Here is a 14,500-nt window from a genome sequence, read left to right on the forward strand (position 1 = left end):
CACACAGAGCCTCTTCATAAAGGTATTCATCAGATTAAACTTCGCTTCAGTTGTTTCTTTCAAAGGGAGAAGAACCTACTTGTGACCACAGATACACCAACTCGTCCTGTGTTTGACGGTGTGACTGTAGAACAGGCTGGTTAGAGAGCAGGGTGCTCTCTTCTGTTCCCTCCCCGCCCCCTTCCATGACAGGCATCATCAGTCTCTCCCAGTGACTCCCAGTGAGGTCTTGGAATCTTGAACACATGCACTGAACGGCCACTGCCAATCGATAGGAGCTGACAAGTGGGTTGAAATCCATTTACCATATAGACTTCAGAGGTTGCTATTGTAGATAGATCCTTCAGCACAGCTGTCATATTTTGAACGTTGTACCTTCAGTTGTCTTATTACAGCTTTTTAAAAAATTCTGGTTTCCCCCCTCCAAAGGTTCAACATACAAATTTAGGGTCATTGCTATCAACCATTATGGTGAGAGTTTTCGGAGTTCGGCATCACGTCCTTATCAGGTGGCTGGGTTCCCCAATCGTTTTTCCAACCGTCCGATAACTGGACCTCACATCGCGTACACAGAAGCTGTCAGTGATACTCAGATCATGCTGAAGTGGACGGTAAGTAAAACATCTTCTCTAATGAGAAGAGTTTCTGATTTGGCCATGGTAATTTAACATTCTTGTGACCTGAGGCTATGAACAGCGAATTTTTGAACTTTAAGAAAGGGGAAATTGGAGGGCACAGATATTTGTGTAAAAGCACATGTATAAGTGGAGTAGGGTTAAAAATAAAATGACTGTCTCCTCAGCTCTCATCTAAGTGTTAACTTAATTACCATTTCATGATTTATTCATTTTGAACCCAATGGACTTTTATGTCTTTGGACCTACTGAAATATATTGCTTTATTTTTGTTTAGCTCCTCTGCAAGCTAAAATGCTCTTAATACCTTTGAATACCTTTGAATTAAATTAAAAATGCCATCAAGGATGTTTGCAAAATGAAACTAAAAAAGTATTGCCACAGAGATAAATAAATCTTAATGGATGTGAAAGTTACATTTCTTTTCGTCTTTGACAAGTCTTTGCTTCTATTTTTTAGTACATTCCATCAAGTAACAATAACACTCCCATTCAAGGATTTTATATCTATTACCGGCCAACAGATAGTGACAATGACAGTGATTACAAGAGGGATATTGTAGAAGGTAAGTTCCGTTGACAAGCTGGAGTCCTAACTCAGGAGCTTTGGAGGGAGAGGGTTTATAAATCTTGTGAAAATCATCATCCCACATTAAAATAGAGTCAAAAATGAAATGGTATATGTACTGTCACTTTGAATTTTTCCCAAAGACAGATAATATTTCCAGTTTAATACAGTTGACCCTGGAAGAACACAGAGGTTAGTGCTAGTGTCCATGGTTCCTCTGTGTCTGCAGATTCCACCAACCACACACCATGTGATCATGTGGTGTACTGTCAGGTGTCTGTATAAGTGGACCCACACGATCAAACTCACGTTGTTCAAGGCTCAGCTGTATATATAGTATCTTATATTTTGGTTATAGAAACAGTCAGTTACAAAAGTATGGGGGGGAGATGCTGTGTCCGTGGTTCACCTGCAAACAATTTTTCTTTTCTGTTTTGTTTAAATGCATAGTGACCTGAGTTTAAAAATCAATTGCAACTTCTAATTACATTTAAAACAAAGACTGTCTCAGTCAACACTTCCATTGAAGTCTGTGCTAGAAAGATCACATCTCGAGCACGTGGTCCACTTTTAGAGATGCTGAGAAGTTGGAATATAGGTAGAGGAAGAAACAGCTGAGAGCACCAAGGGGGTTGAAGCTGCCTTTTTTACTGCATTGAAAGTAAAATCCAGAACTTTGCCTGTGGTCTGAGGCCCTGTGGGGACTGCCTCACCTCCGCTGTGTGGCATACACTCTCCCTTTCTCACTATCTTCCTCACACACTGGCCTTCTTTCAGTCTCCTTGTGTGTGTGTGCACCAAGATCTTTCTTGCCTCGGGACCTTGGCACAGAGCACTCCCTGCCCCCTCCTCCGAAGGCTGCACCCAGGTGCTCCCTTTTTCTCTGCTGTGTGCTTGAATATTACTTCCTCCCATTGACATGAGATACCGTTGCTACGCTTTCTAACCACGTGCTTTGTGTTTATTCCATGCAATTTATCCTAGTTTAGTTGTGTGTGTGTGTGTGTGTGTGTATGAAATTATTTGTTTAAAGCATGTCTCCCTCACTAAATGTTAACCTCCTTGCGGACCCAGAAAGAGCCTTCTTTCTCATGGCTGTAGCCCAACCCCTACAGAGATGAGGTGTTTGGTATTTATTGAAGGAAGGAATGAATGCTTGGAGTCCAAAAAGAGCAGTGGAATGTCTGGGCACAGTCAGGTTGGGAAAAAGACAACTCACCAGCAACAGGACAGCTGTTTTCAAGTATTTAAGGCCTCCGGGACGTGGAAGAGGGACTCAACCTGTTGGGGGAGGGCAGCTGAAAGGAAGCTGTGTGACCCTCTAATGACACATTTCTAACGTGGGTTCTCTCACAAGATAGCAAACTGCATGACTTTGGGGTGCTCAGTAGGAGCTGGGTGCCTGTTTCTCAGTGATGTCCTGGAAAGGATTCTTGCTTTAGGACGGTCCTTTTTCTTCACTCCAGGATTTTTCTTCTTGGAAATAGTAATGTCCTAATGGATCGTGTCAGAAGATTGTCCCAGGCCAAGGTTCCTTTCCTATGACTTCTTGTTCTGTTTTCCCCCCTAGTCCACAGCTGTGCTTTATTTTCTGCTTAGCCCTTAACCCTTGTCTGAAATTTCGTTTACATGTTTCCTGGTTTTTGAAGTAGAGTTGATTTACAGTGTTGTATTACTTTCCTACGACTTTTTGACATCAAATACTGCATATAGTTTTCTGTTATTAGTAGTCTTATAATAAATTACTTAAAAAATTTTTAGGGAGGTGGTAATTACGTTTATTTATTTTTTTTAAGTGGAGGTACTGGCGATTAAACCCAGGACCTGGTGCATGCTAAGCAGGCACTACCACTGAGCTCTACCCTCCCCCCAATAAATTGCTTTTAATACGCAATATCAGGTTTCTATAAATAGTGTAGCATTCCTTTTAATGTTTATCCAGTGGAATTACTTTTGTAATATAATGAGAAATTTATCATCTGAGTTACAATACCTGACACACAGTAGGTGCTCAAAAAATATTTTTTGAATGAAAGAGTGATTATTTCTCTTTTCTTCACCTGGAAAAGTAGGCAAGACATGAGTCCCTAAAAGCCACTTTAGGCATAAAGAGCTGGGGAGATGTGGAAAGATCGTCGGTGGCAAAACGATTCTGTGACATCAAAATAGGAGCTGCCTTGGGGGAGCAGTGGCTGGAGGAGGTGACGGGACCGTTGGGGAGCCAGGAGCACTCTCTTTCTGGGCCCGGGTGTTGGTCCTGTGGCTGTGTTGTGTTTGTGAACATTCGGGGAGCGATGCAGCAATGGATAGTTTTCCATGTGCGTATTTGACTTCATAAAAAGGCCATTAAAAAAAAAAAAAAAAAAAGAAGGGCAAAGAATGGTTAGTGACTTTGTTAGTGCACTGTGTCCTGGCTTGGTCTTCCTTTTTGTTTAGCTGGGTTAGGTGAGCAAGGATACATTCTGAGAGAGGCTACATTTTTGTCAGAGAACAGTCCCCAGCGAGGCAGATGTCAATCCAATGGCCATCCCTCTCTGTCTCTGTCTCCCTCTCTCGCAGGCCCTTCCTAGCTCTGCTCTCTAGAAAGAGCCACTGATAAACAGCTTCTCAACTGTATTCTCTAGTTTAATCTTTGGACTTTTACAAACTCGTGTGACGTGGCTGTTGAGAGTCAGACTGGGAAGTGGCTCTCAAGGACCTTTTGTAGCCAGTAGTAGCGTCTGCAAATGTGAGCTTTCCTTGTGGTTCAGAAAGCATGTTTATGAACGTAACAGACGGAGCAGTTAGATGTTTAAGTGGGCTGCGCTGTGCTGTGTAATTTGCTTATTCCTTATTTTCAAGTTTATGCACTTGAAATTCTTTTTCTGGCAGTTGGAAACCATTGGCTTGTTCTCCCAAACCAAGGAATAGAAGTATTTATTCTCTGTACGTGAAGTTTTCTTTAAAGTCAAGTTTTAGATTACTTATGTATATTGACTCAAACTTGTTTAAGCTTTGAAACACAATTACATTGTTAAAGAATACACTAAGCGAAGAACAGTTATGCCAAGTTATCCTCTCATCTGAATTAAGTTCCACATTCAGATAAACTATAAATGTTTCCAACACACCAATGTTTTTCTGATGAACATTTTAATCTTGTAAATTAAGCTGAGTTCCAAGTAAACCAAAGTATCAGTCATCCTCATGTCTAACTAAGTCTAATGCTTTGGGTTTTTTTAACCTTTTCTAAAATACTCTCAGAGGCAACAAAAAAACAAAACAAAACTCCCTGTTAAGCAAAGGATATGCTGACTGGTTGCTTTGAAACCTAATAAGGCACTTAAATGTCTTATTCATCGATGACTGGTAAAAACTTTCTCTCTGCTGGTACTTCCTGTCATTTTAGCTATTAGAATAATTACCATAACAATGCAATATTAATCTAACAAGATATGTATTACTGTAACTATGTTCTCTTATTAGTAACATGTCAGAAGCTTAATGTAATTCCATTTTTACTAGTGCTATGAAAGGAAATTTCAAATTTAGTGTCTATTCAATTGAATGTTGAAAGATGAGTAGAAGGCTAGGCCAGGAAGACCTAAAGGTAGAGGAAAAAGCAGAAGTCTTCTATAAGAGGTTTTGGAATTTAAAAATAGGTCTTTTCTAGTGTCAGCTAGATTTTGAGTCAAGTTTCTCCCAGGGTCCTCTTTTCATTTATAAATGGGGGTATAGAATGCCTCACTTCTTAAGCCTTTCATAGGCCATTGAACCTGAAACAAGCAGATTCTCTTCCTTATAAAATAGGGGTCTTTATGAATCAGAGACTTTGTATTGGTGGCCCTGAAAGGGGGCATGCTTCCAGGTCGAGATGGTTTTGTCTGCGTTGAGTCAGGAAGGATCCCGGTGCTGTTGGTCCAGTCAGCCAAGTAGACTGGACTTGTGTACGTGGTTTGGTTTGGTTTTGTTTTTTCCTCCCCCGTTAATTGGTTCTTAAATCAGCTGGTGGTATGTTGAGTTTCTAAGAAACAGTGGAAACAGTTTGAAGAGGTATTTTCTAAGAAGGATTAAAGGTGCTTGAAGAGGTCATTGAATCTGGCAGAAGTGTCCCCATTTATTAAAGTTTGTCACAGGTCCATGGAAGTAAAACTGGAGAGTGATTTATGCTGGAGGGTTCAGTTTAGAAGTGTTCCTAAATGAAATGCTGGCTGCGCGCCACGGATAACAGAATCGCTCTGTTAGAGATACTTGTGTGGGTTGGAGACCCTAATGCAAAAGGAGAGAAGTAGGGGGGACGGTAGCCAAGAGTTTCCCATAGTAGATTGTGCTTCTTGACTATTCTCAAATTCAGCCGTTCATTTCTATGTCAGTTCATGTCATGTCTATTCCAGTGGAGCTGAGAGTTTCACTAAAGCCCGTCTTCTGAGTGGTCACTTGTGCTGGGCCAGGCGTCCTTTGCTGATCTCATGCCTGGTATTGCTTTCTGGTGGGTGGACAGAGTGCACTGACTTCCTGGGCTGAAGCAGAGAATGAAAGGACTTGAGGGGTGTTTTTTTAACTTATGCATAATTAACATATGTTTTATGAACGGCTTCCCACTATTTGTAATAAAACAAAGTATGACCACCAACACACAGGAAGAGCTTTAATTCAGTTTATCTCTTCTCTTTCCCACTTTTGTCATGCCGTGTGATAGAAACGCTATTTACCTGTTGTGCATTGCTGAAATATTTATATAAAGTACGTTTTTATTGCGCGGGACTGACCCTGTGGTGACGGACGCTGCTCTAACCTCATTTTGAAATGACTAAGTGGTGACATTGATGTGGCTGTTTAGGCTGCGGGGGATGTAAAGATGGTCTTTTATTTTTCCTTCCAGGTTCGAAGCAGTGGCACATGATCGGCCACCTGCAGCCAGAAACGTCCTACGATATTAAAATGCAATGTTTCAACGAAGGAGGAGAGAGCGAGTTTAGTAACGTGATGATCTGTGAAACTAAAGGTAGGAGGAGGGGTGAGAATTAGTGCTTTTTCCCCAGACAGAACTACAATTCTGAATTCTGGAGTATTCCTTCTGACTGTTGATGTATTTACCCAAAGAAGCTTCTGTTTTGGACCATTTTTCCAGGCGCGTCCATTTAGACTGTCCCAACAGTCCAGCTGTATGTGGGCTAGAGAAGCTTGTCTGAAAAGTAGTTTACATAAGCATTCATCATATTCATTGATTTCTGTGTGACTATAAGTCACTTCCCTTCTTTTTCCTCCATGAAGGAATAGAACTATTTGCTGACTAATTTCTGAGACTGCTGTGAGCATTGGAATACTTAAAAAAAATGTACAAGAATTTTAAGGAAAGGCACTACATGTGTTTAAAGTAGTTTCTTGAATGACAGATATATATAACACTACCTGCATATTTAATTAAGTGTTCTAGTTAAGTTCAGAGTTAGTTGATAATTCTAAATTGAAATTCTCAACTCTGCCTACATAAACTCTGAAATATAACCATCTCTGAAAATAGGAGATACCACATTTGAGTAACAGAAACAACAGAAGTGGAAACACAGAAGCTCAGAAAGATTGAATTATAAAGCCGAGACTCAGTTTCATCGTTTAATTCTAAGTCATATGTCTTATCACGTGTTCCCAAGACATTTAAGAATCTAGCCAGGCAGAACATAAAGCTCAGTCAACACTGTATTAACTGTGTTGTTTTTAGTAGTATTGTAGTATACATCATTAACTGACTTTGCTGGGGAATAAAAGGTTTTACCTACAGACTTTCAGGTCAGTGAAAAACAAAAAACTTTAAAAAACTGTTCATATTGCATGACTTTCAAAAGTGTATTACACAGTCCCCAGCCTGTTTAAATAGAATGTGTGATACATGACTCTGCCTTTTAAAGAAATGACTCAAGGTTCTTGTTGTGAACAAAGATGGCCTTATCTTTAGTAATTTGGCGAGGCGTTTAGGAATGACACAGGTGTTGGAGGCCAGCCACTTTCCCCCACCTCAAAGATCAGAGACGGCCGTGATTTTTCTTTAGTGCTCTGCATTCTCTTTGTTCTTCACTTCACCTGATTCACTTCATGCTCCCGGTGTCTCTTCTTGTTGGTGTTAGTGGGACCATCTCACTCACCATACACCGCAAAAGTTTTCAGCTTTAGCAAGAGGTTGGCAACCGATCACCAAGCTTGGTGGAATGAAGAATAAATTAAGAGTAAATAAAGAGTAAATAAGCCTGAAGGACTTCCCAGTGAGTAATCGCGGTACTTAATCTGTGATCTGTAACATCCGTTTTGCCTCAGAAACTTGTTTGTTGCCTTTGGAATTGGCAGGGGCCTTAGAATCATATAATCCAACATACCACCCAAAGCAGAAATTTCCTTTAGTCCCTGCCAGGTATTCCCCCAGGTTTCAGTCTCCTTCCTTTGAAAGATGGGCCCTTCTTGACTGGTTTCCAGCCCTGTTCTGGGCAGATGAAGTTACTAGAAAATTAAACCCCAATACAATGTTGAAGTAGATTTTTTAAATTTAAAAAACTCTGCTCCTGTAAGTTGTCAGGAACCATAACAGGAAATATGTTATAATAACTAAAGCAATAACAAAATCGACTGAACAGTGCCGTGGGCCAGGCTCCGTGCCAGGAGCTTTCCACTCACTCGTTTACTCTTCATTACAACCTTATGATGGAGTGATTGTCATCTCCAGTTTCCACACGCAGAAGCTGGTTCATGGAGGTTAAAGTCATAGCGCTAAGGATTAGTGGCGGAGCAGGATGGAAACCCAGGCAGCCTGGTTCTAGACATCAGGCTGTCAACCATTATGCTCTCTTGCTCTTCTGTGACACTTAAAGCATTAAAAGCATGTTATTTGGGGACAGAAAAAAAAATGGCATTTGAGTCTCACTTGCTGCTATATTTTGTTATTGTCATTATCCAGAGTACCAGTGAATTAGATAAAAGTACTGCATTTACGTGGACTCCAAAAACCTTTTGGCTTTAGAACGCTTAATATTATGCGTGAGGTTTTTGAAATCGTGTATAACTGTTGTAGTAGTCCAAAGTCATATCTTTTAATATTAATCACATGGTAAAGGCATAAAATATGTAATTGTGAGTCTCATTCAGCCCAAAATGTGTCAGATATTGAGGGGTGGGGGTATAGCTCTGGGTAAATGTCTGCTTAGCATGTGTGAGGTCCTGGGTTCAAACCCCAGTACCTCCATTAGAATTAAAAATAAAAATTAAATTAAATTTTTAAAAATGTGTCAGATATTGAAAATTTGTCCCATCCGTAAGTTGAAATACTTTTTATTTCAACTCTTTGGGAATCTTCTGCAAGTACAATTGAGCAGATAATCGTACAGCAGTTGGGGGTTAGACCACGTGCATATGTTTCTCTGATTTTATGATTTCTCTAGAATTTGTGGCCTAAAAGCTTGGCACATTAGATTTTTAAACTCTTGAGCCCTCTTTGTGACTCACTGGTGGTCAGATCATCCCAGTACCAAGCGTAAACAGACTGGCTTGCTTTCCTAACCAGACCTCCTTCGGAGAATAAACCATCTTGTAGAGTCTGCCTTCACTCTGACATCGTGTTTTCCTTTGTGTTTCAACTAGTGAAACGGGTTCCTGGAGCGTCTGAGTATCCCGTCAAAGACTTGAGTACCCCTCCAAATTCTTCAGGAAACGGGGGCAATGTTGGGCCCGCCACCAGTCCCGCCAGGAGCAGCGACATGTTGTACCTGATCGTGGGCTGCGTGCTGGGTGTCATGGTGCTGATCCTCATGGCTTTCATTGCCATGTGCCTGTGGAAGAGCCGCCAGCAAAGCACCATACAGAGTAAGTCATTCACAACCGTGTCCTTCTGTAAAGATGGGTGGAAAAATGTTGTCAGAATAAATATTGATTTCTGACACGTTCCTGTGTCAGTGTCGCGGTGGAGGACACATTAGATGCTCTTCATTCAGAGGAGTTGACTTGAAAATGGTTCGAGCTGTCAGCCAAAGTAAGTGGAGCATCAGATTAAATTGCCCAGGAGAAATAAACAACAAAGCCAAAACCAAGCAGGTCTCTAAGTAAATAGCTGACTTAGCGCTGGGAAACTCTGGCTCTGTCGGACCACCAAAGAGGATGAGTGCTTGAAGCCTGAGCTTTGGAGTTGCAATGCAAGAACCCCTTCGTGCTGGTGTACATCTTGTCAACAAGGAACAGCAAAGGCGTGATGGAAAGGAAGGCAGTGAAGACTTTTCTAAGGTCCTGTCCCCGGATGACACCCATGGAAGATAACACCGTCCTGGTTGGGTACTCAGTGTACCAAAGCCGCTCCAGGGTGGCACCCCCACCCCGAGATGTGTCCAGTAGCAGGCGCGCTTGCGTTGTCAGTGTGGCACTGTATTAAAACGAATAACCTAGAACCCCTTTCCTTTCCCTTCCCCTCCTCTGCCTACCACTCCTCTGCCTCCATCTGTTCTTAAAGAGGACAGTCAGATCAATCGGAGACTTTAGTCTCTGCTGGGAGGAAGTATTTTGGTTTTCTCTTTGGCCCCGAATAAGGGAGTGAAACAAAAGCAAAGGAAGACACCAGCGGTGACAGGCACTTCGGCAGCTACCAGCAAGTTCCTACATGTCGTTCCTTTTTTAGTTAATAGCTCAAGGGGAAAAATGATTTATTTTTATTGCTTTGATGCCTTCCAGGAGATAGGCAGGGAGAGAATGGTTGGAGGGGGCGGTGGGTGGTGGTGGTGCTGGTCTGAGAGCCTTTGACTGGGTCTTTTTCTAAACGGCTTTCACGTCAGTTACTTTGAGTACGTACTGAACTGTTAAAAGCAAAGTATTGACTTCGTTGTCTGAGCAAGAAAAATCTGGTTAAGGTCGTTTTCCTTTGAGACTTGATGATATGTTGGAAGGTGGACATTTACGATGGTAATTTTCATTCAGTCATTCATTCAAAGGATACTCACTGGCTGTCTTCTGTGTGCCCTGCACTGGGGTGGACGGTGCAGCTTCAGTGTCCTCTCCATACAGTTTAGTGGAGAAGAGAAGCAGGTACACTGAGAACCACACACCTGTGCTATTAACACACCTGTCATAGGAGGAGAGACACCTAGCCCAGGCTCGGCCCCTCCAGTACCTTTGCAGAATTGATCAGAACTCTGACAGCAAATCCTGTGTCATTTAGGTACTGTGCTTTCTAAGGGATATTTCACTTTTTCCAAATGTATCTGGTAGCTGTGCCTCTGGAAACCAGATATTTGAGGCAGCTGTTGAAATGCTGTTAATGTAAGGAAAGGGAATAATTAGCCTTTTGCCTTTAGTGCCGCACAACTTCCAACTTGGCTGTAATAACCAAGGAGCTATGTGAATAGTGAATGTTCCCACAGCCCCATCCTTTTACTTAAAGGTGGTGTTTATTGCTATTTGAAATATCCTACCTAAAGTTAGCCTTTTGTTGGTGTTTTACGCAATTTCTTTCAGCGCTTTGAAGCATAGGGGAGTTTAAACACTGTTTCTTGGTGTTTCCAGTGCTTTGATACCTCCAGCTTGCACAATTTATTAAATTCTCTTTTGAGTAACTTCTCTCTGGTTAATTTCTCTTCCCCTTAGAAGAGTCATGGTTAACTCACAGCTCCTGGCTGCCTCCACACTGTCAAGGAAAGAACAGCCACAACTTTATTAAATCCTATCTCACAAGGAGGATTTCAGTGAACACTTTTAGAGAGTTTTATTTTAGTATACTTGTCGTTTATTAGGGATTTCATTAATAAAACTTCCTAAGCAGAAAGATTGTCCTTTTCAGTATCTTACTTTTTTTTTTCCTTTTCGCTTTTTTGGTACTCTCTCAACAGAATACGACCCACCAGGATATCTCTACCAAGGGTCAGAGATTAATGGGCAGATGGTGGAATACACCACTCTGCCCGGCACAAACCGGATAAATGGAAATGTTCATGGAAGCTTCAGCAACGGCTGTTCCCACCTCCACCATAAAGTCCCCAACGGAGTGAGTGGGAGCTTAAATGGAGGCCTCTGCTCTGGGCACACGAGCTCTCTCACCAGGACACATGTGGATTTTGAACATCCTCGCCATCTAGTGAATGTAAGAGGCCTGATTATAAATAAAAGTCTCCCCGTGCCCCACGGTGCCAGGGCACCAGCGCAGGGCTGGCACACATGGCTTTCTTTGGTATAGAAATCTCACAGGTTCACGGGAATGGATGTAGCGTGTATCACTGGCAGTCCCTTGATCCTGAGCGAGCTTTGTAAGCTTTCTATTATCAGGTAGTAGTCATTTTCATCGATTTTATTTATATCTTAAAATTATTTAGCACTGAGTGTGGAGTACCAGTGACAAACAGACTTGGAAGTTACTCTTGAGATGAAACAGAAGTACCACTGGGTGCGGACCAGACCAAATACTTCCAATCTGATTTTTTTAGAGCAAAGTCTGAAAACTCAGATGCTTAGAGGAGTCAGGCAGATCATGAAATTGAGTGAAGCAGGTTGGGAAGGGGACAGAAGCCATGGAGGCCACAGCAAACCAGAGAACATGGGTGCGGTCTCCCAGAAGGAGCCCTGACTCGGCTCCTGAAGTCCGCGTGCAAGGCTGAGGGCCCGCGTTGCCAGGTCTTCTGATTTTTCGAAACATCTGTCAATCTAGGTGAAATCGCCAGATTTTTAGCATGTTGGCAACCAGTCCCGGTTTTAGCGTTGTGGAAGCCGCGCAGAGCGTGTCTGCAGGCCACCGATCGTCACTTCTGACCTATTGTGAGGGCTTTTCCCCCCCCAGTGTGTGTTTCTGTTGTTGCCTTTAAGATTTTTGCATTTTACAATATTAGTATTCTCTGGCCACAGGGAATGATAAACCGTTAACACTCCTTTATTCCAGGGATAACTAGCTGATACAGTTTAATTTTTGATACAGGAATGGAATGACTAGCGTGTTTTAGATTTGTGCTGGCTAAAGAGATTCTCTGCACTAGGAAGTTTGATTTATTACATCCTTTGGCTAGATATCCACATGACTTTTCAATCATATAGATAATAGGGTTAGTTGATCAAACTGAGCATTTATTTAAGTTTTTGTCTTTGTTACAACTACAGATAAATTTGCCATAACCCACAATGTGCTAAAATTTGAAGACACTTAGAGCTTTTTTTATCTTCAACTTTAATAAAGATTTGTCGAACTATTACCTTTGGAGAACAAAGCTATAATATATATCTGTATCTTAAAGCTAGAAATCTAATGCCTGTCCCGTGACCTAGCTTTAGCATGCAGTAGGAAAAATATTTAATTTGCTTTAGTGCATCTCATTACTAAAAGTGAATAATGATTTCATTATTTTGTGTGGAAAGACATGGCTTATATTCAGACTTTCTATACTTTTTTTGTCACCATTCCTGGTACAAACTACTAACATTGTCCAGGAAACTGAAAGAGAGAGCATTAAAGTTTGAATAGCACATGCTGTTTCCATAAGAAGAAAAAACAAGTCCGATGTTTGCTTTAGTATTTAAACACAGTACTTTGTGTTTTTTGAACAATGAGTTGCTATTTAAGTAATAGTTGCCCCATTCGGTGAGCAGTTTTAGAGGTTATCGTCTCTAATCTTAACTCATTCATTTTCTCACTCTTCTCTGCTGGGTAGGTAGAAATAGAGAAAGTTTTAAAATGCTGGTGACCATCAAAATCATTGAATTAACTTTAATATGTTTAAAATGATTCAGATAAGTACATTACCCTGTAGGTTGTTAACTTCATTTTCTGAAGCTATGAACATAGCGCAGGAATATTGTTTCTCTCAATGTTTTCTTAAAAATTCCTGTTGCTCGTGGGTCAGGAATGTTGAGAGAAGTTCTCAGTACTTTTTGGTTTGCTTAGATTCTGGCTGTTGTTATGAGATGAATGGAAATGGAAAGTATTCTGGGGAAAACAATTGCCTGAACTTTTCCTAACCTCAAAGGCCTGCTCTGGGTTTGGGTGCAGTGTGACAAGCCCCCCCACCCCACCCCCTTATCAAATTCAGTTCTGCTGGTTTTTTTCCTTCTGAAAGCAGAATTGTGACTCTGACCATAAGCTGGTTTAATTCTTAACTTCAGTTTTGAAGAACTCTTGCCATTGTATATGTCAAGTGAACATTTTACAATGAGGTATGTGTTAATCTGGGCATTTTTCTTAATTGCTGGGCAGTTTCCGCCAAAAGCAACATCAAAATATTAATACTCCCCTCCAAGTCATTGCTGGCTGAGAATCTACTCCATCTGGAAAAATATAGCGTGTTTTAAGACTTCGTGTAGTCAAGTGAACAGACCTCATCGAAATAATTACAGAAGCATGAAGATGGGTTTATCTTGTGACATCATTTAAACAGATTTCCACCCTATTTCTCCAACTGGCATGACATAAAATTCTTCCATGACTGCTCGGAAAGTAAAAATGAATAGGAGGTTATAACGTATGGTATATTTTGGGCCCCTTAGATTTGAAACACTGAAGGGAAGTGACTAAACTTCTCCCTTCATTTATTTGCCTCTTTCCAGTGCAAAAAAAAAAAAAAAAAAAAAAAGCAAAAAACATGGCGGTTAAGTTTTGAGAGTATAGTTTTAAAATTGTGCGGAACTCATTTGCTAATATATGTGAACAGCGATATGCCCAAGGTGGCTAGGGAGGGGGTTAAAATATACCATGTATCTTTTATCGTTGGCACAGCTGTTACATTTGAGATGATCTGGTTCCTTGTCTATGGTACCTTAAGCACTTTTTTCTTTTCTTGTTTCCTGTTCTTCCTCCCTGACCAGGGTGGTAGTGTGTACACGGCGGTACCTCAGACTGACCCGCTGGAGTGCATTAACTGTCGGAATTGTCGGAACAACAACAGGTACGTGGATGTGTATTTATTTGCACAGGTGGTTGTGAGGAGGTACGTGACCCCCTATTGCTATTGTCCCTTCCACAAAAGAAGTTCTTGAAATTTTACCTAAGATATAAATCTCAGAGTATGGAGTCTTCAGTTCAAGGCTGTTACTAAGTTTTTGCCCTGGCTTTATAAGTTTTTACCTTTCTGTGCTTTGGTTTCTTTAGCTATATTGACAATATTAAAGACTATTTCTCACTGAGATATTATTGTAAGGTTTGATGTTTCTGAAATCTTTAGAGTCATTCTCTGCATATAGACTTTATCTTTTCTCACCTATTCTATTTTCAGTAGAGTTTTCTATTCTTTGCTATGTGATATTTTCTTCTTTATGTTATAGATTAGAGCATCTTTGACTGTTAGGGGAAAAACCCTCTGTATATAGTAATGTTTTTT

At 41.0% G+C, this 14,500-nt stretch overlaps 1 protein-coding gene across 1 annotated transcript in view; it reads left to right on the forward strand.

Moving 5' to 3' along the window:
- The window catches only part of CDON (cell adhesion associated, oncogene regulated), an 87,565-nt gene that overhangs the window by 57,451 nt on the left and 15,614 nt on the right, over nt 1–14,500 (forward strand). Inside the window, 6 exon segments of the mRNA XM_032472719.1 lie at nt 430–611; nt 1,095–1,200; nt 6,064–6,186; nt 8,808–9,029; nt 11,036–11,286; nt 13,989–14,068. Of these exon segments, the coding sequence (XP_032328610.1) occupies nt 430–611; nt 1,095–1,200; nt 6,064–6,186; nt 8,808–9,029; nt 11,036–11,286; nt 13,989–14,068 (964 nt within the window).

The sequence above is a fragment of the Camelus ferus genome, chromosome 33 (assembly GCF_009834535.1).
Source record: "Camelus ferus isolate YT-003-E chromosome 33, BCGSAC_Cfer_1.0, whole genome shotgun sequence".
Taxonomy (NCBI): domain Eukaryota; kingdom Metazoa; phylum Chordata; class Mammalia; order Artiodactyla; family Camelidae; genus Camelus; species Camelus ferus.